This window comes from Oncorhynchus gorbuscha, linkage group LG10 (genome assembly GCF_021184085.1).
Source record: "Oncorhynchus gorbuscha isolate QuinsamMale2020 ecotype Even-year linkage group LG10, OgorEven_v1.0, whole genome shotgun sequence".
NCBI lineage: Eukaryota > Metazoa > Chordata > Actinopteri > Salmoniformes > Salmonidae > Oncorhynchus > Oncorhynchus gorbuscha.
Window position 1 is genome coordinate 30923633 of NC_060182.1, and position 27984 is coordinate 30951616.

At 42.7% G+C, this 27984-nt stretch overlaps 1 protein-coding gene across 6 annotated transcripts; it reads left to right on the plus strand.

Moving 5' to 3' along the window:
• Positions 1-445: 445 nt before the first annotated feature.
• On the plus strand, positions 446-27984 carry LOC124045859 (6-phosphofructo-2-kinase/fructose-2,6-bisphosphatase 2-like). 6 transcript variants are annotated; one of them, XM_046365595.1, is made up of 16 exons: positions 11749-11927; positions 12443-12543; positions 14025-14150; positions 14486-14582; positions 15126-15192; positions 15312-15386; positions 15504-15560; positions 15690-15814; positions 19646-19853; positions 20024-20170; positions 20274-20378; positions 20458-20587; positions 23539-23601; positions 23707-23771; positions 24566-24766; positions 26448-27984. In XM_046365595.1, the coding sequence occupies exons 2-16, from the start codon at positions 12447-12449 to the stop codon at positions 26499-26501; spliced, it is 1617 nt and encodes a 538-aa protein (XP_046221551.1). In that variant the 5' UTR covers positions 11749-11927; positions 12443-12446; the 3' UTR covers positions 26502-27984. The 6 variants fall into 6 exon arrangements, with proteins under 6 accessions (XP_046221552.1, XP_046221553.1, XP_046221554.1 ...); XM_046365594.1 differs by having other exon boundaries at positions 11750-11927; positions 12309-12543; XM_046365596.1 differs by lacking the exons at positions 11749-11927; positions 12443-12543 and adding an exon at positions 446-702.

The following is a 27984-nucleotide window of genomic DNA, read 5'->3' on the forward strand; positions in this document are numbered from 1 at the left end:
TGGATATTTATTTTCAGTGTGTAAATGCAGAGTAGCAAAATGTATCATAGAGCACCCCCTACTGGCATCTAGATGGTAGGCCTATTGACCTCAGACAAACAAACCAATGCTGCGTCCAAGTCATGTCGGAAATTCAGGACCTCCAAGATAAAGTGAGAATATCAATTGCATTCTCCAGGAGTCCTTTCTCCTGGCTACCTTCTCAAAACCCATTGGATGCGAAAGCCAGAGGTATCTCCCTGCTGACCTTCTCCGATAGGTGTTGAGAAGGAGACAATGAGAGAGGACGCGAGCAGTGTGCTAATTGTGATTCTCCCAAAATGAACGTAAGTTATTTGGTAGAGCTTCCTATTGGTTGATTCTGATACGGATTCACATACTCGTGGGAAATAAGAAACTGGGAAGTCCCACATGATTGTGTTCAAGTGCTTTTGAAGTAGGAGCAATTCTTCAACCATTAAACCTGAAGAATATGGTCGGAATAGCTACATTATCAAGGGTGTAATTATTCTAAAACTATTTGTTGAAAAGGCAAACGGTCAGTGGTGAAATGACAACTCGGGTAACAACATTTTCTTGGAGTTTGTCACTTGTAATTCTAACTTGGAGGGTCAATCAAATTACATTTCCCCCTGGGAACTAGGGGCTTCCGATAATTCAGATAGCACTTGAAGGTGGCATCATCTTTCTACAAGTAAGTAAGTAAGTAGAACATTTTCCAACATGACGTTAGCGCACAACACCAATTTTAGATACACGAGTAAATGAATGTGTGATATAAAACAGGGCGTTAAGCCTCATTTCTAAATAGAGACCATATAACTCTCTCCCTCTCTCACACAGAAAACATATACACATTCACACACACAGAAAACATATACACATTCACACACACAGCTAGCATGACAACGTTGACATGACAATGTTTTCTAAAGTTATTGTGATCAGATCTCTCACACACACACACACACGTATTGTCATTAACTAAATAGATATCAAAATGTTAGCAATATAGCTACAACTAACGGCTACAACAGGTTAAAAAAGAAATAGGATTAGCCAGAGAGCTAACATTAGCTATCTTTTTAAATTAGCCAGCTAACGTTAGCTAGCAAGCAAATATTTTCTTGATGTTCTTCTCCCCAACAAACACCGTTTTACTTACAAAAGTAGAACAAGAATGCAAAGGAACAGGGACTACCACTAAAACGGTAGTTGTTTTCCAGCTGTGTTGTTGTGTAGCCTACTGGGCACTCTGTCCCAACTGTCATATGGAATGTTGATCGATGTGTTTCAGCAAGCAGGCTGCCTGCTGGCAGAGACATATTGCTACGCATGAAGCACAGATGCAAATCAAGTTTTAGCTGTAACTGATATGCCTACCTCCTTATTTAGCTACTGAAATTAAAATACAATTACTGCATGCATTATGTTAATTGCTTTAAAGTGGCATTGAGAAAGTGAATTGTTGTAAGGGTATCCTGTATTATTGTGCATGTTTATCTAACATGCTGGTAGCCTAGAAAAAAAATGTTATGGAAGTGAATGTGCACTTTTAAATTGGATGGACCACAAATACGAAAAACACTGCCTTTGGTAAACGCAAAAGCATTTATAGCATCAGAGATGCTCTAATTTAGGGACCATCTATGACAGCTATATGACCACAGAGATGGTCACAAATTAGAGCTTTTAATGACCTAGCAAATTTGATGACGTGGAGGTGAAATACAGGGCCATCAGAAAGTATTCACCCCCCTTGACTTTTTCCACATTTTGTTATGTGACAGCCTGAATATAAAATTGATCAAAATTTAGATTGTGTCACTGATCTACACATACAGTTGAAGTGGGAAGTTTACATACACCTTAGCCAAATACATTTAAACTCAGTTTTCACAATTCCTGACATGTAATCCTAGTAAACATTTGCTGTCTTAGGTCAGTTAGGATCACCACTTTTTATTTTAAGAATGTGAAATGTCAGAGTAATAATAGAGAGAATGATTTATTTCAGCTTTTATTTCTTTCATCACATTTCCAGTGGGTCAGAAGTTTACATCCACTCAATTAGTATTTGGTAGCATTGCCTTTAAATTGTTTAACTTGGGTCAAACATTTCGGTAGCCTTTCACAAGCTTCCCACAATAAGTTGGGTGAATTTTGGCCCATTCCTCCTGACAGAGCTGGTGTACTGAATCAGGTTTGTAGGCCTCCTTGCTTGCACATGCTTTTTCAGTTCTGCCCACAAATTTTCTATGGGATTGAGGTCAGGGCTTTGTGATGGCCACGCCAATACCTTGACTTTGTTGTCCTTAAGCCATTTTGCCACAACTTTGGAAGTATGCTTGGGGTCATTGTCCATTTGGAAGACCCATTTGCGACCAAGCTTAAACTTTAACTGATGTCTTGAGATGTTGCTTCAATATATCCACATAATTTTCCTACCTCATGATGTCATCTATTTTGTGAAGTGCACCAGTCTTTCCTGCTTCAAATCACCTCCACAACATGATGCTGCCACCCCCGTGCCTCACGGATGGGATGGTGTTCTTCTGCTTGCAAGCCTCCCCCTTTTTCCTCCAAACAACAATGATCATTATGGCCCCATGTACAGTTGCAAACCGTAGTCTGGCTTTTTTATGGCGGTTTTGGAGCAGTGTCTTCTTCCTTGCTGAGCGGCCTTTCAGGTTATGTCGATATAGGACTCGTTTTACTGTGGATATAGCTACTTTTGTACCCGTTTCCTCCAGAATCTTCACAAGGTCCTTTGCTGTTGTTCTGGGATTGATTTGCACTTTTTGCACCAAAATATGTTCATCTCTAGGAGACAGAACACGTCTCCTTCGTGGTCCCATGGTGTTTATACTTGCGTACTATTGTTTGTATAGATGAACGTGGTACCGTTTGGAAATTGCTCCCAATGATGAACCAGATTTGTGGAGGTCTACAATTGTTTTTCTGAGGTCTTGGCTGATTTCTTTTGATTATCCCATGATGTCAAGCAAAGAGGCACTGGGTTTGAAGGTAGACCTTGAAATACATCCACAGATACATCTCAAATTATGTCAATTAGCCTATCAGTAGCTTCTAAATCCAGGACATAATTTTCTGGAAATTTCCAAGCTGTTTAAAGGCACAGTCAACTTAGTGTAGGTAAACTTCTGACCCACTGGAATTGTGATACAGTGAAATAATGTCTGTTAACAATTGTTGGAAAAATTACTTGTTTCATGCATAAAGTAGATGTCCTAACCGATTTGCCAAAACTATAGTTTGTTTACAGGAAATTTGTGGAGTGGTTGAAAAAGTTTGAATGACTCCAACCTAAGTGTATGTAAACTTCCGACTTCAACTGTATGTAAGATGATGGAATGTATGATTTCTGAGAAGTTAACTTACTGCCTGGAGAGCAGTGTGCTAGTATCATCACATCAGAGTGGGTTCATGAAGGGGATGGGAACTATGGACCCAGTGTTCTGCTTGGAAGGAAGTCTCAGGTGTACAAGGAGACTGTTGTAGCTGTGTTTATGTGTGGAAGGTGTATGATATGATGTGGAAGGAGGGGTTGTTAATCAAACTTAATATTATGGGGGTTGGAGGAAGAATGTACAACTAAATAAAGGATTTCCTGTTTGGAAAGTCTATTCAGGTGAGGGTGGTGAAAATCTGTATCAGGCAGCTACCTGGTGGATAACGATATACTGCAGGGGAGCGTGATTAGTCCTCTGTTGTTCTCAATCATGATCAATGATGTTTACTCTCAGGTGCGGCCGGATATTGGGAGGTCGTTATTTGCAGATGATGGGGCCTTATGGAAGAAATGTGCCATACGTAGTCAGGAAGGAACAGGAAGCAACTGATGAGAGAGAGCGATTGGCATTAATGTGGGGATTCAGACAATGTTCTTTACCAGGAGGAAGGTGGGAGATGAGGTACACTTGAAGTTATATGGGAGTAACTTGGAGAGAGTGGGGGCCTTCAGGTTCCTTTGGGTGTACTTTGACACTAGGCTGACCTGGGTAGAACACATTGAGAGAGTGGTGGGGAAAGTGTAAGAAGTGTCACACCCTGATCTGTTTCACCTGTCTTGTGATTGTCTCCACACCCTCTGGGTGTCGCTTATTTCCCTGGGGTAAATATCCTTGTGTTTCCTGTCTCTCTGTGCCAGTTCATCTTGTATGCCTTTCAAGTCAACCAGCGGTTTTCCCGTACTCCTGCTGCTATTCTCTTTTGCTAGTCCTCCCGGTTTTTGACCCTTGCCTGTTTTCTGGACTCCGTACCACCTGCCTGACCATTCTGCCTGCCCTGACCTCAAGCCCACCTGCCACTCTGTACCTCCTGTACTCTGAACTGGTTTTGACCTTTTGCCTGTCCACAACCATTCTATTGCCTACCCCTTTTGGATTGTTAAATAAATATCAAGACTCAAACCATCTGACTCCCATGTCTGCATCTGGGTCTCGCTTGTGCCCTTATAAAAAGGGCACAAGTGGTCATTCTCTCTTTCTCCCCTTACCCATCTGTCTATCGCCTCCTTTGAATTCCATGCTGTCACAGTTACCAGCCCTTTCAAGCTTAACATCCTTATCATTTATCGCCCTCCAGGTTCCCTCGGAGAGTTCATCAATGAGCTTGATGCCTTGATAAGCTCCTTTCCTGAGGACGGCTCACCTCTCACAGTGCTGGGTGACTTTAACCTCCCCACGTCTACCTTTGACTCATTCCTCTCTGCCTCCTTCTTTCCACTCCTCTCCTCTTTTGACCTCACCCTCTCACCTTCCCCCCCTACTCACAAGACAGGCAATACGCTCAACCTCATCTTTACTAGATGCTGTTCTTCCACTAACCTCATTGCAACTCCCCTCCAAGTCTCCGACCACTACCTTGTATCCTTTTCCCTCTCGCTCTCATCCAACACCTCCCACACTGCCCCTACTCGGATGGTATCGCGCCGTCCCAACCTTCGCTCTCTCTCCCCCGCTACTCTCTCCTCTTCCATCCTATCATCGCTTCCCTCTGCTCAAACCTTCTCCAACCTATCTCCTGATTCTGCCTCCTCAACCCTCCTCTCCTCCCTTTCTGCATCCTTTGACTCTCTATGTCCCCTATCCTCCAGGCCGGCTCGGTCCTCCCCTCCCGCTCCGTGGCTCGACGACTCATTGCGAGCTCACAGAACAGGGCTCCGGGCAGCCGAGCGGAAATGGAGGAAAACTCGCCTCCCTGCGGACCTGGCATCCTTTCACTCCCTCCTCTCTACATTTTCCTCCTCTGTCTCTGCTGCTAAAGCCATTTTCTACCACTCTAAATTCCAAGCATCTGCCTCTAACCCTAGGAAGCTCTTTGCCACCTTCTCCTCCCTCCTGAATCCCCCCCCCCTCCTCCCTCTCTGCAGATGACTTCGTCAACCATTTTGAAAAGAAGGTCGACGACATCCGATCCTCGTTTGCTAAGTCAAACGGCACCGCTGGTTCTGCTCCCACTGCCCTACCCTGTGCTCTGACCTCTTTCTCCCCTCTCTCTCCAGATGAAATCTCGCGTCTTGTGACGGCCGGCCGCCCAACAACCTGCCCGCTTGACCCTATCCCCTCCTCTCTTCTCCAGACCATTTCCGGAGACCTTCTCCCTTACCTCACCTCGCTCATCAACTCATCCCTGACCGCTGGCTACGTCCCTTCCGTCTTCAAGAGAGCGAGAGTTGCACCCCTTCTGAAAAAACCTACACTCGATCCCTCCGATGTCAACAACTACAGACCAGTATCCCTTCTTTCTTTTCTCTCCAAAACTCTTGAACGTGCCGTCCTTGGCCAGCTCTCCCGCTATCTCTCTCTGAATGACCTTCTTGATCCAAATCAGTCAGGTTTCAAGACTAGTCATTCAACTGAGACTGCTCTTCTCTGTATCACGGAGGCGCTCCGCACTGCTAAAGCTAACTCTCTCTCCTCTGCTCTCATCCTTCTAGACCTATCGGCTGCCTTCGATACTGTGAACCATCAGATCCTCCTCTCCACCCTCTCCGAGTTGGGCATCTCCGGCGCGGCCCACGCTTGGATTGCGTCCTACCTGACAGGTCGCTCCTACCAGGTGGCGTGGCGAGAATCTGTCTCCTCACCACGCGCTCTCACCACTGGTGTCCCCCAGGGCTCTGTTCTAGGCCCTCTCCTATTCTCGCTATACACCAAGTCACTTGGCTCTGTCATAAGCTCACATCCAGAACGCCGCAGCCCGTCTGGTGTTCAACCTTCCCAAGTTCTCTCACGTCACCCCGCTCCTCCGCTCTCTCCACTGGCTTCCAGTTGAAGCTCGCATCCGCTACAAGACCATGGTGCTTGCCTACGGAGCTGTGAGGGGAACGGCACCTCAGTACCTCCAGGCTCTGATCAGGCCCTACACCCAAACAAGGGCACTGCGTTCATCCACCTCTGGCCTGCTCGCCTCCCTACCCCTGAGGAAGTACAGTTCCCGCTCAGCCCAGTCAAAACTGTTCGCTGCTCTGGCCCCCTAATGGTGGAACAAACTCCCTCACGACGCCAGGACAGCGGAGTCAATCACCACCTTCCGGAGACACCTGAAACCCCACCTCTTTAAGGAATACCTAGGATAGGATAAGTAATCCTTCTCACCCCCCCCCCCCTTTAAGATTTAGATGCACTATTGTAAAGTGACTGTTCTACTGGATGTCATAAGGTGAATGCACCAATTTGTAAGTCGCTCTGGATAAGAGCGTCTGCTAAATGACTTAAATGTAAATGTAATAAAAAGGTGATGTGGAAGGAGTGGGGGGGCTGGCCGTTCCTCATTGAGGACCATGTATATTGCATTAATCTGATCTTTAATAAACTATGACAGTACTGCATATGGTTCGGCAGCCCAGACCTCATTAGAAGGCTAGATGTCATAAAGGGGCAAGGACTCAGAATATTGGGGCGTTTCAGACCTCCCTAGTGTCTGCACTACAGGTGGAGATGGGGGATATTTTTTATTTATTTAACCTTTATTTAACCAGGTAGGCAAGTTGAGAACAAGTTCTCATTTACAATTGCGACCTGGCCAAGATAAAGCAAAGCAGTTCGACACATACAACAACACAAAGTTACACATGGAGTAAAACAAACATACAGTCAATAATACAGTAGAAAAATAAGTCTATATACAATGTGAGCAAATGAGATGAAATAAGGGAGGTAAGGACACTTTTTTTAAATTTAATTTAAATAAATAAAAATAAGGCCATGGTGGCGAAGTAAATACAATAAAGCAAGTAAAACACTGGAATGGTAGATTTGCAGTGGAAGACTTGTAGATGACCTGGAGCCAGTGGGTTTGGCGACGAGTATGAAGCGAGGGCCAGCCAACGAGAGAGTACAGGTCGCAGTGGTGGGTAGTATATGGGGCTTTGATGACAGAACGGATGGCACTGTGATAGACTGCATCCAATTTGTTGAGTAGAGTGTTGGAAACTATTTTGTAAATGACATCGCCGATGTCGAGGATTGGTAGAATGGTCAGTTTTACGAGGGTATATTTGGCAGCATGAGTGAAGGATGCTGTGTTATGAAATAGGATTCTAGATTTAATTTTGAATTGGAGATGCTTAATATGAGTCTGGAAGGAGAGTTTACAGTCTAGCCAAACACCTAGGTATGTGTAGTTGTCCACATATTCTAAGTCAGAACCGTCCAGAGTAGTGATACTGAACGGGCGGGCAGGTGTGGGCAGGGGTCGGTTGAAGAGCATGCATTTAGTTTTATTTTCATTTAAGAGCAGTTGGAGGCCATGGAAGGAGAGTTGTAATTGCATTGAAGCTCGTCTGGAGGTTAGTTAACGCAGTGTCCAACGAGGGGCCAGAGGTATACAGAATGGTGTCATCTGCGTAGAGGTGGATCAGAGAATCAACAGCAGCAAGAGCGACATCATTTATGTATACAAAGAAAAGAGTCGGCCTGAGAATTGAACCCTGTGGCTCCCCCATAGAGACGACCAGAGGTCCGGACAACATGCCTTCCGATTTGACACACTGCACTCGATCGGAAAAGTAGTTGGTGAACCAGGTGAGGCAATCATTTGAGAAACCAAGGCTGTTGAGTCTGCCGATAAGAATGTGGTGATTGACAGAGTCGAAAGCCTTGGCCAGGTCGATGAATACTGCTGCACAGTAATGTCTCTTATCGATGGCGGTTATGATATCGTTTAGAACCTTGAGTGTGGCTGAGGTGCACCCATGACCAGCTCTGAAACCAGATTGCATAGCGGAGAAGGTATGGTGGGATTCGAAATGGTCAGTAATCTGTTTGTTAACTTGGCTTTCAAAGACCTTAAGAAAGGCAGGGTAGGATAGGTATAGGTCTGTAGCCGTTTGAGTCTAGAGTGTCCCCCCCTTTGAAGAGGGGGATGACCGCAGCAGCTTTCCATTCTTTGGGAATCTCAGATGATACAAAAGAGAGGTTGAACAAGCTAGTAATAGTGGTTGCAACAATTTTGGCAGATCATTTTAGAAAGAGAGGGTCCAGATTGTCTAGCCTGGCTGATTTGTAGGGGTCCAGATTTTGCAGCTCTTTCAGAACATCAGCTATCTGGATTTGGGTGAAAGGGAAATGGTTGAGGCTTGGGCGATTTGCTGTGGGGGGTGCAGGGCTCTTGACCGGGGTAGGGGTAGCCAGGTGGAAAGCATCGCCAGCCGTAGAAAAATGCTTATTGAAATTCTCAATTATAGTGGATTTATCAGTGGTGACAGTGTTTCCTAACCTCAGTGCTTTCCTAACTTGTCTGCCTGTGTATATTGGTTTCTAACTTCCCTGAAAAGTTACATATCACGGGGGCTATTCGATGCTAATGTAGAACGCCACAGGATGATTTTGTGCTGTTCAAGGGAAGTCAGGTCTGAACCAAGGTCTGTATCTGTTCCTGGTTCTAAATCTTTTGAATGTGGTGTGCTTATTTAAGATTGTGAGGAAGGGGGCCTCCCGGGTTGCGCAGTGTTCTAAGGCACTGCATCGCAGTGCTAGCTGTGCCACCGGAGATTCTAGGTTCAATCCCAGACTCTGTCTTAGCCAGCCTTGACCGGGAGGCACATGGGGCAACGCACAATTGGCTCAGCGTTGTCCGGGTTAGGGAGGGTTTTGCCGGCAGGGATATCCTTGTCTCATCGCGCACTAGCAACTCCTGTGGCAGGCCGGGCGCAGTGCACGCTGACCAGGTCGCTAGGTGTTTCCTCCGACACATTAGTGCGGCTGGCTTCCGGAATGGATGTGCATTGTGTCAAAAGCAGTGCGGCTTGGTTGGGTTGTGTTTCGGAGGACGCATGACTCTCGACCTTCGCCTCTCCCGAGTCCATATGGGAGTTGCAGTGATGAGACAAGAAAGTAACTACTAAAAAAATGTTTTAAAATAAATAAACATTTAAAAAAGTAACCACTGACGGGATGAGGTCAATATCCTTCCAGGATACCCGGGCCAGTTCGATTAGAAAGGCCTGCTCGCTGAAGTGTTTTAGGGAGTGTTTGACAGTTTGATGTGAGTAGGATTAGAGTACATTGGAGGTAAACCAAGGTATTGAGTAATGATGAGAGAGATATTGTCTCTAGAGACGTTTAAACCAGGTGATGTCACTGCATATGTAGGAGGTGGAACTAAATGGTAGGTTAAGGCATATTGAGTAGGGCTAGAGGCTCTACAGTGAAATAAGACAAATAATCACTAACCAGGACAACTAATGGACAAGGCATATTAGGGAGAGGCATGCGTAGTGATCATAGGGATCCAGTGGCTGGTTGGGCTGGCTGGAGACCGGGGCTAGCAAGCTATCAGAAGGGCCTTAGATGGACGTGGCGATGGAGGAAAGTCTGTTTTAGCCTCCGCGTGTGGTGACGTCGATAGATCAGTCGTGATGGATTAGTAGGGTTCTGAGTAGCAGAGGGGTCCAAGTCCAATTGGCAAAATAGTTATAGTGGCCCAAGAAATCGGCCGATGTACCTATTCAACTAACAGTCCAATATGCTCTAGACAGCTAGTGGGCCGTGGCTAGCAGGCTAGCAGATGGGCATTCAGGGGACGTCGAGACGGAGGGGCTTGTTGGAAGAAAAAAACCTTGGGCAGATTACGTCGGTAGTCCAGTCGTGATGGATAAGCAGGGCTTCGTTGAGTAGAAGGGGCTCAGGCCAATTGGAAAAATAGGTGCCATTGCCTTTGCAGATTAGGAGACAGCAGCTGGCAATTAAATATTGCGTGTTGATCCATCTGATTTGTTTAGTAGACGTCTGGATACTGTGTATCAGGATTTTGTGGCCATTTACACAGATTGTTCAAAAGATCCAAGGACAGGATATACTGGGTCAGCATTTGTAGTGCAGGAATGTGGGGTGGTAGTCAGGAAACATATTACAGGTCATCTGGCTGTATATACAACAGAGCTGATGGCCACATACTGTTGGCCTTGCAGTGGGTGGAGGAAGTCAAACAGAGTAGTTATTTGCTCTGATTAATGTGCAGAGTTGATGAGTTTGCAGTTCTTTAGCTCACGTAGCAGACAAGATCTGCTTTATTATGTACTACAAACACATTGCAGGATTAGACACGAGTATACAGATAAGTTACCTGGGTCCCAGACCATGTGGGGGTGGAGGGGAATGAGGCAGTTGATGTACTGGCTAAACAAGCACTTGGTAGTGGGGATGTTAATGTTGTAGTTTCAATGAGCAAGGCAGTGGGGGAAAGCCTGATATGGACAGTGATGGTGCAGAGATGGCAGGAGCATTGTAATAGAGATACTAAGAGTAGGCATTTGTTTCAAGTACAGAGGCAATTCAGGGAGGACGGCAGGAAGGGACAAAGGAGAGGAGGCTCTTTTTACAAATTAAGGGTGGGACACAGCCGATTGAATAATACTTTCATGTTATAGGAAAGCATCCAATAGGAAAGTGTGATTATTGCCAGGAAACAGAAACAGCGGAGTGTGTATTGATACAGTGTGGGCAGCAGGAGAGGAAAAGAGAGGCTGAGATTTAGTATGAGGGAGAAGGGGATACAGGAAATTAGTTTCGACTAGAAGGTCATTAGATACATTCTCACATATTTTCAATTTTTTAAGAGAAACGGGGCTCACAGGTAGGATTTCGTTTATCCTTCTCTGGCCCACACTCCAGTACAGTAGGTGGGGGTAATGCGGATGCCAACCGCAGACAAACCCCACCGAAGAAGATTACCAGCAAAGATGTTTATAACTAAACTAAGATGGACCACAGACTGTCGTTTCCAATGGGCACATGAGTCATAGTGGGCAGAACAAGCAAAGAGGTGGGCAGAGCCAAGCACGAGCTAGTGAGATTACTAGCCCGTTCTAGCATAAATCTGCATATTTCCGCTAGAGAACGTCTACTCTTGGAAAGTGCGTGTGTGCAATAACTCAATTCGCCTTTGCACTCCCTCTAAACAACGCGATTGTTTTACAACTTTGGCAAAGGGTAGTGTCTACAAAACCTAGTCCACTCTGTTCATAACATATTGTAGTTTTGGGAACAGAAAACTGAATTGAGATCAAATGTTCCATCGATGAGAATTAGCAGAATTTCGGTAAAAATCCATCTTCTCCCACTGCTGGCCACTGAGCTTCCTCTTACTACCAATGTCAGGCGGTTGCTTCACATTTATTTCGATTTTTTGTTATTATTTTGTTTACTTTTTTTTCATGCTTCACATTCATACATCCGATGAAATATCTGTCTCATTGTTCTATCTGTGTTACCGGTGTGTTCATCTTTAGTCAGTGCGCAAGGTGATTTCCTTCCCGCAGTGTCCGGGGGGAGGAGCCAAACAATAGAATACCTCGGAGCTCGACAGCAGACAGATGAAATAGCTACTGTACTGAGTGGTTACTAAGTGACTCACCAAAGCGATACATTGTGTCTGTCGACTCACTTGTTGTCATTTTGGTAAGTGCTTCTGTAAACTATCCGTCGTGCTGAGGATAATCTGTTTTTGTTGCATACTATGACGTTGCAGTAAAAACCATGCTAAAGTTGTAGCTGAACCGGGTTTATGTCTTCAAGTTGTTTTAGATAGATAGACAAGCGTGTCATATGAACGTGTGAAAAAAATAAACCAACCGGTCACTTTCTTCAGATGTGAAGGGGATGTATTATGCTTAGCTAGCTAGACATATCTTGCACTGTAACAATAGCTAGGCGTATTTATAGGCTAACTAGATAAACTAATTGTGAAAAATATTTACTCAGCTAGCATGCTATGGTTATTTGAACGTGAACAATTAAAGCAATCTGGGAAGATGGACTAAACAACTATGTTATCTGCAGAATCCTCTGCAGAGATGACCTCACTTAGCTAGTGTCCTGACCTCTCAGTCCCAGAGAGAGTCCCCAGCCAGGCTACCCTGCCGTAAAAGGACCAGTCATTGGACAGTATAGTGACAGTGTGCTGTGTCTACTAGCATCATGGCTGCCAGCCAGCAGAAAGGCACTGCAGTTCTGGAAAGTTCATCAGAGGGAAAGAGAACGGAACTCAGGGCTAATGATGTACTGAAGAAATGCTGTAAGTACTAGTGTCTTGTCTGCTAGCCTCATATACTCCCATCTATTCTGGTCCCTTTCTTCTATTAACCCAATTAGGTTAAATGTCAACCTGATCTTTGAGTATTCATTGCAAGCTGTTGCATAACCAATGTTCCTCCGACAATAGGCAATTACGTTGATTAAATGGAATTGAAGTTGGCAGTGCAGAATCTAACATTTAGACATTTAGATATTAACACAAAATGCCCTTTTTTTGTAAGTAATCAGCCCTATTTTTTTTGCCCTGCTGGCAAACTTTGCTTTCCTCTCATGCAAAGTGAAACTAGGCATATTTTGTCTCTCTACCTGCATACAGCATGTGAAAGGTGCTCTGATAGTTTACTATAGGCATAGCGTCTTTTTTCACACTTCAGTTCAAACTAGATTAGATGTGATGTGTGCAGTCGTCAGTGCATGCTTTTTTTGCGATCACCCCAGTTAAATAAGTCTAGCATTAAAGGCACAGTACAGTCAAAACTAGATTTTCGTGTGTCTTATATATATTTCCACACTATGAGGTTAGAATAATACTTTGAAATGATGATAATGCCCTTTTAGTGTAAGAGCTGTTTGTAAAGACCACCTAAACTCTCTGCCTGTTTTGGCGGGATGGAGTTTCGACCTTCCATGGTGACATCACCATGTGGAAAACGTGTTAAATACCAACAAGAAAGAGTTCCAAACTCTCTGCCAATAATGTAATAATGTCAGTGTTCCCACTCAGATCACACAGACAGTCCTAGTAAAATTCATGCTTGAGAGATCGCCCTTTTTGTTTATTTTTGACAATCTCAGTAAGGTACTTAATTGTTACCAAGAAATGATTGAATTTTGAGATAAAAGTAGCTGCATTGGACCTTTAACGAGCCTGTCCAGTACACTCTGAGGAATCTGTAATCAGGAACTGGAGATGGTTCCAAGATATCCCAAACACACTCGTATCTCAAACTCACATTCACACACACACAAATCTTTTGCGGGTGGCTGCTTGGTAACCACTGAATTTTTAAGCCACAGGGCTGGTTTAAGGAATGTGTAGCATGTAAATGTAATGCCTGGTCTTGTTAAGAATAGCAAGGGTTTGTGTGCAAAGGACTGAGGATGGGTGTTGGTGAGTCTTCTATCTGCAGTAACAGACTAAAGAAGAGAGAGCGACAATAGCAATAACCTTCAGAACACCAGACTTAATTTTACATTTCTGGGCATGGACTTAACAGTGTCTGTGGACAGTCAGTAGCTAAGCCGCTGCTGTTTGAAAAACATTAACCACCATTAGTGAGAAGGTCTGGATGAAAAAATAAACCCAAAGGAATAATTGACATGTTATTATATTGGCCTTTTTTTTAAACAATTATAAAATATAATGGAGTTACTGTGTCATGGTAAAATACTTAGCCTACGTTCTATTGACATTTCAAAGTAAGTTGTTTGGTTGTGATTGATGTTTCTCTGTGTGAACAGCATGGGCCTCTTACATGACCAACTCCCCCACTGTGATTGTGATGATTGGTCTTCCTGCCAGAGGGAAAACCTACATGTCCAAGAAGCTAACCCGCTACCTCAACTGGATAGGAGTGCCAACCAAGGGTTAGTTTAGAGGCCTCACTGTATGTACTATACTGTATTTCCATTAACAAAACTTACAGACCCACACTGCCGGAAGATAAACATTGAAGCCACACTTTCCTCATTATTCATGTTATTGTATTCACTCTATACGATGTGTAAATTCATTCCTTTGTGCAGACTAGCAATCATATGGATCTTTTTGTATTGATATATTTACAATATAGAGAATTATGTAATTGAACTGCGACGCTGCAGAACCCATGACTTCCTTCCACAGTTCAGTAAGCTGTCACATGACATTCTACTGATTACAAGAACATGTTGTGCATTTCATCACCTGTATTGTGCTGCAGTATTCAACCTGGGTGTCTACAGGCGAGAGGCTGTGAAAGCCTACAAGTCCTATGACTTCTTCAGACACGACAACGAGGAGGCCATGGAAATCAGGAAGTGAGTGCTCCCTTCATAGTATTTTTGGACCTGTAGGAGAAGAATGAGGTTGTTTTGATGAGTTACACAGTATTACAGTAACCCTTTTATTTCTAGACTATGCCCTCCATGTTTTCCCAAGCAGGTGTTATCTGTATTGAAAACCTTGCTGAGGTTTATAAGGCCTCCTACTGGATTTAGACAAATCATGTCATTTGTTTTTTAGTGAGCAACGCAATGGTAGTGAGTCACCTGGCCACCCGCCCGCCATTTTCCTTTTTCTCGGTTTAATGCTAGCTGCTAGACCAACAGGTATAATACTTGTTATAAGCATTATATAAACCCTATAATCTATTATTATAAGGCTTGTAATATATTGTGTATTTCTATGCTATAATTCTTCAACAGATTGAACATAAATATTACTAAGACATAATGGGGTCGTCATACATGGTCGTACAATGCATTATAGCAACATAATGCATTATGTCTGTCAGATTTAAGTGAGTTGTCACTGATTTTTCATTTCAATTGTTATTGATTTGGGTCACTGTGTCCCTACAGGCAGTGTGCTCTGGTGGCTCTGCAGGACGTCAAAGCGTATCTGACTGAAGAGGGGGGTCAAATCGCTGTGAGTATCTACTCTCTGCTCTCTCTGCTGTTTTGAGTAATTGGAGACAAAATAGTGATATCAAAGTGAAATGACAAGCTTAATTTTAGATATCAGTGAGACGTGATTATGTCTTTCAGGTCTTTGATGCCACAAACACCACCCGAGAGAGGAGAGAATTACTCCTTAGTTTTGCAAAGGAACATGCTTACAAGGTCAGTGTTATTATTTGTTTCTATACCTAACAATGTTTAGGTTTAGAAACTATTCTCAATTATTGGTGTTAAAATGGTTTGGTAAAGTATGTCTTCAAAGATTGGTCTCTTTCGCAGGTGTTTTTTGTGGAGTCATTGTGTGACGACCCTGATGTCATTGCTGCTAATATTATGGTAAATTAACTTACATGTTTAAAAACTTAACTACATTATGAGTTTTACTTCTCATTAAAACATTCTATGATTATCTTCTTAAGGATTTCCACACTTTAAGTCTTGTGCACCTCCCTCTCTCCTCCCCAGGATGTGAAGGTGTCCAGCCCAGACTACCCAGAAAGAGACAGAGAGAGTGTGATGGAGGACTTCCTGAAGAGAATAGAATGTTATAAAGTCATGTACCAACCATTAGACCCAGATGAACACGACAAGTAAGACATTCTCTATTTTAAATGGTTAATGCTGGATTATGTACATTTTTGTATTTGTTTTAATGTTCAAAAGCTCTGAGTCGCTAGTGGTCCCAAAGTGCTTCAACCGTAGCAATATTGCGCCTCCAGCCTGCCTGAAAACCACTGTATTCGATACCATTATTACAGAGAATAAAACTAATTATGCTACCCTCTGCCTATTAGCTTCTTAGCTTATTCAAGCTGGTCTCAAAATACATCACTGCCCCTTTAAGACAAAAAAGGTTATATGTTAACAGCTCAGGACATGTAGCTCTCGCTTTGATCTCAAAACAAGCGCATCTAATCATGACTGCTGATGCTGTAAAAACATTCCAGTTCAAAGTGTTAGTTAGTTTTGTTTTGGTATGTTGCATTGAAATGGGCTAATATTGTGTTGATTCAATCACAATTCCCACAGTAAAGGGAAACGTTGATAGTGTTAACTAATGGGCAAAACTCTAGAAGGTTGAGAAGTTCAATCTGGTGCTTCTCTGTGCCTTCTGATATTTCTTCTGCGCGGCAGTCCCGGGGAGCTGCATGCCCGCATTCAGTTTCGAGTTAACATTGGTCGCGATAACTCTATTCAGTGAGAATAAGCCCTTAGTCTAGTGCTGTAGGTTGGTTATCTTTGAATGCAGCAAGTAATCATTCTTAAGGTCATTACTTAATGTATTGACTTTATATAACAACTCTGGGGTCAATTTGACTTAATGGTTAGAAATATTGTCCAAAGAAAATCAGCGTTAGTGTGTTTGGTATATTTTGGTCATCTTTGAATTCTGGTACTTTATGTTGTTTAAATATGTTTGTGTAAATGATTTAATCTCAGTTGGTACACTCCACATTAGTTTTCCAAAATACTTCAATACACTCTCACAGCTGTAATATGCAGACTGCGCAAGCAGCAGAGCTTCTGGTTTCAAATTTTCATGAATAAAATATTGATAGAGGAATTAAATTCCTATATGTTTATTACCCAATTCAATTAATACACTCAGCCCATTTCTCAGGATTTGTAAGAAACTTATTTGCATAAAATGGGCGGAGACCAGTCTCAAAATCAAGCACTAGCGTTTATTCTCGAGAGTACTGAACATTATACAATTTACAACAGATTATAAACTGAAAATGACGTCATTAGGTTTCAAACTGTCCTGTCCCTCCTCCACTCCGGTACGATGGCAGTATAGTTCTCAAGCCTTCCTACATCCTCCTCCACCCGTTTAGATAATTTCTGACTAGGCCAAGGCCTCCCTGTGTAGATATGAATTCTAGCCAGTCTGACGATAAGTTCATTTGTTTCTACCAAGGAACAGACAGTCATTGTTCTAATTCTTGATTATAATTACACACATTATATTCAGTACTAGGATTAAAATAAAATTCATACATCTATACAGTAACATAATAGTATTCTGATTAGTCAGTCCTGATTGAAATGTATACATAATTAGTCAATATTGATAAAAAAATCCCTTAACAAATATCCAGTTTTCACTAGTTCAGACCACATAATAGGGCACCAATATGTGATTATACAGATGTACTAATCACGATATTTCACATTGTTCATCTGCATAATTTAAACCTAACATTCATTTGCATGAGACAAAGTTCACTTGATCAGTAGATATGTTCTATTATCCTATGGTGCCAATGACCTCGATTGTGCCACCAACTTGTCTGGTGCATCCATCAGGGTTAAAGGGATTTTATATTCACACAGCTTCTAAGGACATATTCATAAGGTTTACATACCAAATTTCATGGCCCCATGTCCATCGGTTCAGTTCTTCTAGTCCTGGAGTAATATGGTGCCATCTAGTGCTGTAGCGTGGCCAACATTGAATGCAGCAACTAATCATTCTCAAATTCATTGGAGGCTAACTCATTGAGTTTATACAGTGTACCAAAACTGGAGTGAATCTGATTTATAGTTCATGACAAGGAGATTTAAAAAACAAAACAAAAAAAACATGTTTTTAAAGTATTTTTTCATTAGCATATGTGCTAACGTGCACCTATAGGTACAGTGCGGCCATATTTGAATGCAGCAACAATTTTTTTTCACAAAAACCATTAAAGATTTATGTAATGAGTCTAAATACAAAATCTGGAGAAAATCTGACATGGTTCATCAGGAGCATATGATTTTGAGCATTAACGTTACATATGTAAATAATTTGTTTCCTTGTTTTTTTATGTTTATCAAATTTAGTGTGGATCATCTTAGGGACGTCAAAGATAGTGTTGACACATTTTTAGTTGATAGGCCACTGTAGAGTGGATTTACAGCGGTTAAATTAGACAAAATCTGATTGGTCAAAAGATGGTTGAGTTATTGACAAATCTCAGCTTTTCGCAATATTTTTTTGTGATTATTTTAAGCATTAGTGTTACATAGTCAAAAAAGTGAAAACGTACAGTACCAGTCAAAAGAATGCCAAAGCTGTCAAGGCAAAGGGCGACTACTTTGAATCTCAAATAAAAAATACATTTTTTAACAAACACTTTTTTGGTTACTACATGATTCCATATGTGTTATTTCATAGTTTTGATGTCTTCACTATTATTCTACAGTGTAGAAAACAGTCAAAATAAAGAAAAACCCTTGAATGAGTAGGTGTGTCCGACCTTTTGACTGATACTGTACATAGTACTCAGAAGTCTTTACCAAGTTAGCTATCTTCAGATTGCCTGGGAAAATATTTGATCGCTGAGACATTCATGTTAGCTATAACATTTTTACAATGTACCCATAACTGCAGGAATTAGGGGTGTTGAAGGTGCTGCAACACCCTGTGATAAATCACCCATAAAAAATTAATATATTAAAAAGTCATTTTTGGAAAAATGTAGTGTTTCTACCAAATTAATGCGCTAGGCCTTTATGACTCATATGCGCTGAGAAAAATACTTGTCAACAGAGCAGGGAGAAATCGGACTATACTCTGTTATGGAGAGGATGTCATTCTAGCGACTACCGATGAGAGCGGGGTTTCTATGGAATTGTGTTGAACTCTTGACTTTTTTTTTCATTCTTGCAAGAGGGGTCTCCAAAAACACCAGTACATAAAAAGTTCCACAATGTAGCTTTAATTGATACCATTTGTATTTACAAACCTTCATCAAGAGTTCCATAGTTTCTCCAGTAGTTGGAGACAACACACAAGATTGACAAAGTTATTTTTTCAGATTATAGCCTGCTTTGTCACCATGTTGACTCCTCATCATAACATCATTGGTCTGATTTCCAATTCTAAATCTACTGACAGAAAATGTTTTTGGTTCGTTGGTCATTATTCCTAATTCACTATAGTATTATTAGATGTAGTCCCTCATATGATAAGCCTTATAAAACAACACACTGATTTTACACTGTTTATCTTCAAGAAATGTACAAATTACAATCTTATTTCAAGCCTGAGCTCTCCTAAAACCTGGGCCTCCAAGTCGTATCAGCAAATTCCTCTGGACATTGTCCTAGTTAGAGAAGAGGAACAGATGCTTCCTCTCTTACTGACCCAGCCAGGGCCTTGTGAAAGTTTTTGTTTTCAACAGTTCGGGCCATTTAATGCCTACAGAAAGCCGGGGCTGAATAGCTATTAAAAGTGTTATTTTATTATTAGAAGTTCTTGTCAATTTCTTTGATTTCTCAAAACTATTGCACTGAGAATTAATTTAGCTAATGAGTAGATCTTCATGATGTTCATTATTAGCGTCTTTAGCAATGAGTCTGTATAGGATCAAGACACTATCAGGTCACTGATAAATTCCATCTTGACCTCTATTCTAACCTCTGACCCCTAGGGACCTGTCCTTCATCCAGGTCATCAACGTGGGCCGGAGCTTCCTGGTAAACAAGGTGCAGGACTACATCCAGAGCAAGATCGTGTACTACCTGATGAACATCCACGTGCACTCTCACTCTATCTACCTGTGTCGGCACGGAGAGAGCGAACACAACGTGGAGGGACGCATCGGGGGCGATGGAATGCTGTCTGTTCAAGGGAAAAAGGTATACCTCGACTTCTCCTTTAGTAAAGTACAGAAACTACTGCGCCGCTTCATGCTATGTTGCTCTGTGTTCTATATATATTAATCTTGCACACACAATCACTGTATGACACCGTCTTTCTTACATTCTGTATACAAATAAACCTACTATGCCTATTCTAATCCTCTTAGTTTGCTGGAGCGCTGAAGGGTTTTGTGGAGCAGCATGGTCTGACAGACCTCAAGGTGTGGACCAGCCAGCTGGGACGGACTATCCAGACTGCTGAAGAGCTCGGGGTGCCCTACGAGCAGTGGAAGATACTCAACGAGATCGATGCCGTTAGTACCACAGCACCATGGTTCAATAGTGACCCACAGACAACATGGTAGGGGTTAAATTTAATAATGATTGTCTATAAAAAAAAACATTTATGATTCTCAGGGTGTGTGTGAGGAGATGACCTATGAGATGATTGAGGAAACCTTCCCTGCGGAGTTTGCCTTAAGAGATCAGGACAAGTACCACTACCGCTACCCAGGAGGAGAGGTACAGTTACTCTTTATCTCTCTACAGAGATCTGTCCCATTCATCTGAAGCTCAGTTTGTCCCTCTCCTCTCTCCGTAGTCCTACCAGGACCTGGTGCAGAGGTTAGAGCCGGTAATCATGGAGCTGGAAAGACAAGGCAACGTGCTGGTCATCTGTCACCAGGCTGTCATGCGCTGCCTGCTCGCTTACTTCCTGGATAAGAGTGCCGGTACAAACACACAAACTCACTTAGTGCCTTTGGAAAGTATTCAGCCCCTTGACTTTTTCCACATTTTGTTACATTACAGCCTTATTCTAAAGTTGGTTAAATAATAACTTTTCCTCAGCAATCTATACACAATACCCCATAATAATGTTGCTAATTTATTAAAAATTAAAAACAGAAATACCTTACTTACATAAGTATTCAGACCCTTTGCTATGAGACTCGAAATTGAGCTCAGATGCATCCTGTTTCCATTGATCATCCTTGATATTTCTACAACTTGATTTGAGTCCACCTGTGGTAAATTCAATTGATTGGACATGATTTGGAAAGGCACACACCTGTCTATTTAAGGTCCCACAGTTGACAGTGGGAAAGGCCTTGGTCAGGGAGGTGACCAAGAACCCGATGGTCACTCTGACAGAGCTCTAGAGTTCCTTTGTGGAGATGGGAGAACCTTCCAGAAGGACGACCATCTCTGCAGCACTCTACCAATCAGGCCTTTGTGGTAGAGTGGCCAGAGGGAAGCCACTCTTCAGTAAAAGGTACATGACAGCCCGCTTGGAGTTTGCCAAAAGGCACCAAAAGACTCTCAGACCATGAGAATCAAATCAAAATCAAATCAAATCAAATTTATTTATATAGCCCTTCGTACGTCAGCTGATATCTCAAAGTGCTGTACAGAAACCCAGCCTAAAACCCCAAACAGCAAACAATGCAGGTGTAAAAGCACGGTGGCTAGGAAAAACTCCCTAGAAAGGCCAAAACCTAGGAAGAAACCTAGAGAGGAACCGGGCTATGTGGGGTGGCCAGTCCTCTTCTGGCTGTGCCGGGTAGAGATTATAACAGAACATGACCAAGATGTTCAAATGTTCATAAATGACCAGCATGGTCAAATAATAATAAGGCAGAACAGTTGAAACTGGAGCAGCAGCACAGTCAGGTGGACTGGGGACAGCAAGGAGCCATCATGTCAGGTAGTCCTGGGGCACGGTCCTAGGGCTCAGGTCCTCCGAGAGAGAGAAAGAAAGAGAGAATTAGAGAGAGCATATGTGGGGTGGCCAGTCCTCTTCCGGCTGTGCCGGGTGGAGATTATAACAGAACGTGGCCAAGATGTTCAAATGTTCATAAATGACCAGCATGGTTGAATAATAGTAAGGCAGAACAGTTGAAACTGGAGCAGGAGCATGGCCAGGTGGACTGGGGACAGCAAGGAGTCCTCATGTCAGGTAGTCCTGGGATATGGTCCTAGGGCCCAGGCCAGTTGAAACTGGAGCAGCAGCATGGCCAGGTGGACTGGGGACAGCAAGGAGTCATCATGTCAGGTAGTCCTGGGGCATGGTTCTAGGGCTCAGGTCCTCCGAGAGAGAGAAAGAAAGAGAGAAGGAGAGAATTAGAGAACGCACACTTAGATTTACACAGGACACCGAATAGGACAGGAGAAGTACTCCAGATAAACAAACTGACCCTAGCCCCCCGACACATAAACTACTGCAGCATAAATACTGGAGGCTGAGACAGGAGGGGTCAGGAGACACTGTGGCCCCATCCGAGGACACCCCCCGGACAGGGCCAAACAGGAAGGATATAACCCCACCCACTCTGCCAAAGCACAGCCCCCACACCACTAGAGGGAAATCTTCAACCACCAACTTACCATCCTGAGACAAGGCCGAGTATAGCCCACAAAGATCTCCGACACGGTACAACCCAAGGGGGGGGGGGGGAAACCCAGACAGGCCGACCACAACAGTGAATCAACCCACCCAGGTGACGCACCCCCCCCCCCAGAGAAACAAGATTCTCTGGTCTGATGAAACCAAGATTAACATTTTTGGCTTGAATACCAAGCGTCACATCTGGAGGACACCTGGCACATCGTGGTGGCAGCATCATGCTGTGGGGACTGCAAGACTAGTCAGGAGAGAGATCCTTGATGAAAACCTGCTCAGGACATTAGACTGGGGCGAAGGTTCACATTCCAACAGGACAACGACCCTAAGCAGACAGCCAAGACAACGCAGGAGTGGCTTCGGGACAAGTCTCTGAATGTCCTTGAGTGGCCCAGCCAGAGCCAGGACTTGAAACCGATCTAACATCTCTGGAGAGACCTGAAAACAGCTGTACAACGATACTCCCCATCCAACCTGACGGAGCTTGAGAAGATCTGCAGAGAAGAATGGGAGAAACTCCCCAAATACAGGTGTGCCAAGCTTGTAGTGTCATACCCAAGAAGACTTGAGGCTGTAATCTCTGCCAAAGTTGCTTCAACAAAGTAAAGTACTGAGTAAAGGGTCTGAATACTTATGTAAATGTGATATTTCTTTCTAAAAATGTCTAGATGTGTAGATTCATGAGGGAGTAAAACAATTTAATCAATTTTAGAATAAGGCTGTAACGTAACAAATTGTGGAAAAAGTCTAGGGGTCTGAATACTTTCTCTATATACAGACAAGCACATTCACAGATGCACACAGCACCTCGTTAGGAAACTAAATTACTTTAGGCAGGATACAAGTACACAAACACACACATCTTGACCTCTGTTTGATTTGAGTGAAAAATATGCCTTTGCTCATGTTCATCCTGGATGAAGGACAGAAATAGATGTTGAGGTTAAAAAGAACGTCACATGGCCCTCTTAAGGTCTGCCAATTCAGTTGCGAAAATAGTTTGTGCCTTAAGGGGCATTTTAAAGGCTAGTAAAGCCACCCACACTGTGACTGTGCAGTGGGCACCTCTGACTGTCACTGCCAGATGTCAGGAAAGAGAAGTGATGAAGTCTATTGACTAATTATATTGGCTAATCTAAATATAATCCCTAAAAATATATGTATGTATTGTTAACTCTATCACGTGTCATTAACGGCATGAGGTTGAGTCCTTTTGAGATGCCATGTCGATCTCACAATGTTCTAAATAAAGTCATTGTGTCTTTGTTTCTGTTGACACAGATGACCTGCCCTACTTGAAGTGTCCCCTCCACACAGTTCTAAAGCTCACCCCTGTGGCTTATGGTAGGATATCTCATCCAACACTACCCTGTGTCAGTCTCAGACACACCTTTCTCTCTCATTCCTCTCTCTCAGGTTAACATGGACTGTTATTTTTTTCTCGGCCAGGTTGTAAAGTGGACATGTTTGACCTCAAAGTGGAGGCTGTGAACACTCACCGGGACAGGCCATTAGTGAGTTTTTCTCCTTGACAAATCTCTGTTCAATCTACTGTTCTACTTAATTTCATTGGTTCGTATACTGTATCCCTCTTTTAACAGGTGTGGCCAGTTCTGACCACTGATCCAACAACTTTCTCCCAAGAGTCAGATGGATGATTAACTACAATAAATAGTCGAGTAATAACAAACTGGCTGATCAGGGAAGTTGCCGTTTGAAGAGTTCTTGGTAGTAGTGAGTCAATCCTCAGAATATGCAGTTATATAAAATAGTGTGAGAAATTGCAACAACGAAAAACAGACCAACTGAGTCATAACAAACTGGCTGATCTGGGAAGTTGTAGTTTGAAGAGTTCTAGATAGTAGTGAGACAATCCTCAGAATATGCAGTTATTTGCAAAATAGTGTGAGAAATTGCACACACAAAAAGACCAGAGTACAGTTTCCACCCTCAACCATATAAAGGGCCTATTTTATGGAATTTCTCCTAATTTGGAGATCTGCTCTGCTTATACAGTACAGTATGTAGTTCTGGAATCAACAGGCCACACTGTCTCAGTGCTGTCCCCGGTACAGTGTGTTTACCAGATGTTCCATGTGGTGTGGGCGTTGCACTCAAAAACATGACCAGTGGCCACACTGCCTTTTACTGAGCGTAACCCTGCTAACATGTCTGGCAAAGGAACCGCAACACCTCTTCAATATTCTGTTGTTTGTTTCAGCTGTAATGTTTTCACAAGATGTGTAGCATGCAAGACACACGCGCACACACACAGTGAAACTTCTGATGCTTCAACCTCTCTCACCAGGATAAAGTCCGTAATGACGTCGTTCCCACCACATTCCTCCGGAGGAACAGTTTCACCCCGCTGTCCAGTCACGACCAGGTGAAGCGACCGCGCCTCTACAGCGCCGGCAACCCACCTCAATCTCGACGGCCCCTGGCCCCCTTTATACCCAGCATGCAGTCCTTCGAGGACCCTGAGGGAGCAGAGTTGACACGAAGCCAAGTTAGTTGTCTTTCTGCATGAATGAGGTCTCTCTTCACGTGTTTTTATGATGTTACTGATGTCCTTAAACTACAGTAAACATATTTTTAAAACTAGGGATGCACTATATATCGATGAGCATATCAGAATAGTACTATATTAGTTAAAAATGCCAACATTGGCATCAGCCCGATGTCTAGTTTAACACCGATGTGCAAAACTGATATCAAAGCTGACGTGCATACCTATATAACGTAGGTAGATGACGTGCATACCTATATAAACGTAGGTAGATGACGTGCATACCTATATAACGTAGGTAGATGACGTGCATACCTATATAAACGTAGGTAGATGACGTGCATACCTATATAACGTAGGTAGATGACGTGCATACCTATATAACCGTAGGTAGATGACGTAATGACACCACGAAAAATACAGCGCTACACAGAACAAAAGCAGAAAAATACTGAGCCAACAACTAAACAAGTTCAAGTTGAGCAGTAATTTGAAAGAGTAAGAACATTTCAGAGAGACAACTCAAAAGGTGAAATCCATTAACTCCAAGATAATGGAATTCATTATGCTACTTGCTATGGGCGTCACGACCGACATTTGGACCAGCGATGTCAGCTCTTTGAGCATGCTGAGTCTGACAGCACAGTGGGTCGACGAGGATTTTGTACTGAGGAAAGCCGGATTGCATGCTCAAGAATGTGCTGGTTCTCATACCGCTGGTGCCATTTCAATGGCATTTGAGAACATGTTTTGAAACTTGGAAACATGAACACACTCCTAGCGCTATTCGAACACCTGACTGGAGAAATAAGCCAATCAACTGTGTCTGCAGCAGACGTGATACCCTCTGTCATGGCATTGAAACGCCTACTCAACAAAACTGCCGACATAGACCGTGGGGTTAAACAAGCAATTCGGTGATATACTATCGGAGCCTCTTTACTGTGTCGCCACCATGCTCGATGCTAGGTACAAGGACCGCTACTTCGATGCAGACAATAAACAGGGTTTATGTGAAATGTTACATACACAGCTGGACAGGATTGAAATGGACAGTGACTGCGCACCGAGGAAGAGAGGCCACGGATAGACAGAACAGAAACACTGCTTGACATGTATGATGAAATCCTGGTTGAGAATGAAACGACTGAACAAATGAACAACGGAACAGCACAGCAAGTAAGTGAAAGAAATAGGTTTTGATTATGTTTTATTGGTAATGGGGACATACGTAAATGCCAACAAAATAACTTTTTGGTCAATGTGGTGTGTGTGTGTAACCTTTATTTAACTAGGTAAGTTGGATAAGAACAAACTTATTTACAATGACAGCCAAACCCAGACGATGCTGGGCCAACTGTGAGCCGCCCTATGGGACTCCCAATCACGGCCGGATGTGATACGACCTGGATTCAAACCAGTGCATGAGACCGCTGCATCCGTGTGTGTGTGTTAACTATTTAACTGTACTAGAATGCTTAAAAGGACGCAAAATTTTTAAAATATTGGTTATCGGCATCAGTGTCGTGCATCCCTAAAAAAACAGCAAGTTGTGTCTTGTGATTGACCTTACCCTTCTCTTTCTGAGCCCGTGTAGCAGAGACCAGTCAAAACAAATTGTATGATGACGCCGCTTAGCATGTGAGATAACACTGTCTCTCGCTCCTTCTGCCTCCTAAAGGAGTCTCTCAACTGCTTCAGCCCAGGGGACTCAGAAGATGCTGTTCGCAGTTGAAGAGGACAGAGACTGGGGTCTCCACTCCCCAACATCCTCTCTGCCATCAGACCTGGGTTCAAATACTATTTTAAATGTTTGTACATAGCTTGAATGTTTGCTTTAGCCTGCCAGGAGTGCCAGATGGGCAGTGTTTGCACTTTGGGGGCTTTTCTATTAATTTCATTTCAACATGCAAGCACAGCTGAAGTATTTGACATGATTTCAAATAGTATTTCAACACAGGTGCCCTCTGTATGTACCTACTGTAGTCCCTCCACTCCAGGAGGAGTCATCACCTAATGCTCAGGCCTGCTACATACCATGCCAGCCTTACCAGTTTGATTGTCAAGCAGTGGTTCAAGCACAACACCTCGGCCACAAATGGTCACAGCGTGTGGTTGTTGTAGTGGCCAGAATTTTTTTCTACAGCTGTTTAGTTTCTGTTGACATCTGTTAGATAGATATTGTGGTTGTGTGAGGGTGAAGAGCGAGATGATTTGAGAAAAACATGACCTTGCTTGCACACACACTTATCAACATTCAAAGTTGAATTTACTCGAAACAGAACTTTGGGATGTTTAAATAGAGGATATCTTTGAGGAAATTTGTCTTAGTGTAAAATAAATTGTATAAATCTACTAAGTCCCTTATGGAAAGGGTTGCCACATGGTAACACTGAACATTTTATAAAAAACAAAGCACTTACTACAAACACTGTCTTATCCTTTGTCTATAATGTACAATTACTTAAGCTCTTATGAATAATATATGTACCTCTTAAATTGGATAGTTGAATATCATCGTTTTTGAACAGCCTTGTGACCAACTTTGTTATTCCTCCGTTAGGCTGAAAGACCACCATACAGGATTTAACATTTCAGCTCAGGGATTCATGTTATTGGTTAGTCACATGTTACTGTCACAGGTTACATTTCTGTGTGTGTATAGTTCACATTTTACTCTGCAATTAGGTTACATATTTTTCGTCATGTTATGAAATACCAATTTATTTGCATTATATATGCATCCATTACACGTCTTCAGCTAAAATGGCAACTACTACTGTAGTTCCAGTTAATGCCAGCATTTATTCTTCAATTTGTTAAAAGGACATTGTGTTTTTACTTTTCCTAACGTTATCTGCATGATTTTGAATTCTGGAAAAGCACAAAAGCACAGCATAAGGAAAGAAGTAGGTAGGTACGTTCATACTTAAACTTCACTGATCTTGCCCAGCTATGTGTATCTTATTGTTAATTACTGCTATAATTATATATGTTAAATGTGCTGCTGCTCTAAAGTGCCTCTGTGACTGTGTTTAGTAGCATTACTTTTGTAGCTCTTGCAAGGCTATGTTATTATATAAATAGGCAGAAGACCGTAGCCTGTAAGACTACAGTATACTGATCTGTATACAAGCACTATGCTGTAAAATGATTTAAATCACTGGAATATTAGTCATGAGTGTAAACGATTCAATAAATGAATGTATCTTTCAGAA

Excerpts from the sequence above, each read along its gene's own strand:
- LOC124045859 (XM_046365595.1), top strand. The coding sequence starts at position 12,447 with ATGGCTGCCAGCCAGCAGAAAGGCACTGCAGTTCTGGAAAGTTCATCA. Across the intron at positions 14,151-14,485 it reads GATAGGAGTGCCAACCAAGG|TATTCAACCTGGGTGTCTAC; the intron begins GTTAGTTTAGAG and ends ATTGTGCTGCAG. Across the intron at positions 15,815-19,645 it reads GACCCAGATGAACACGACAA|GGACCTGTCCTTCATCCAGG; the intron begins GTAAGACATTCT and ends TCTGACCCCTAG.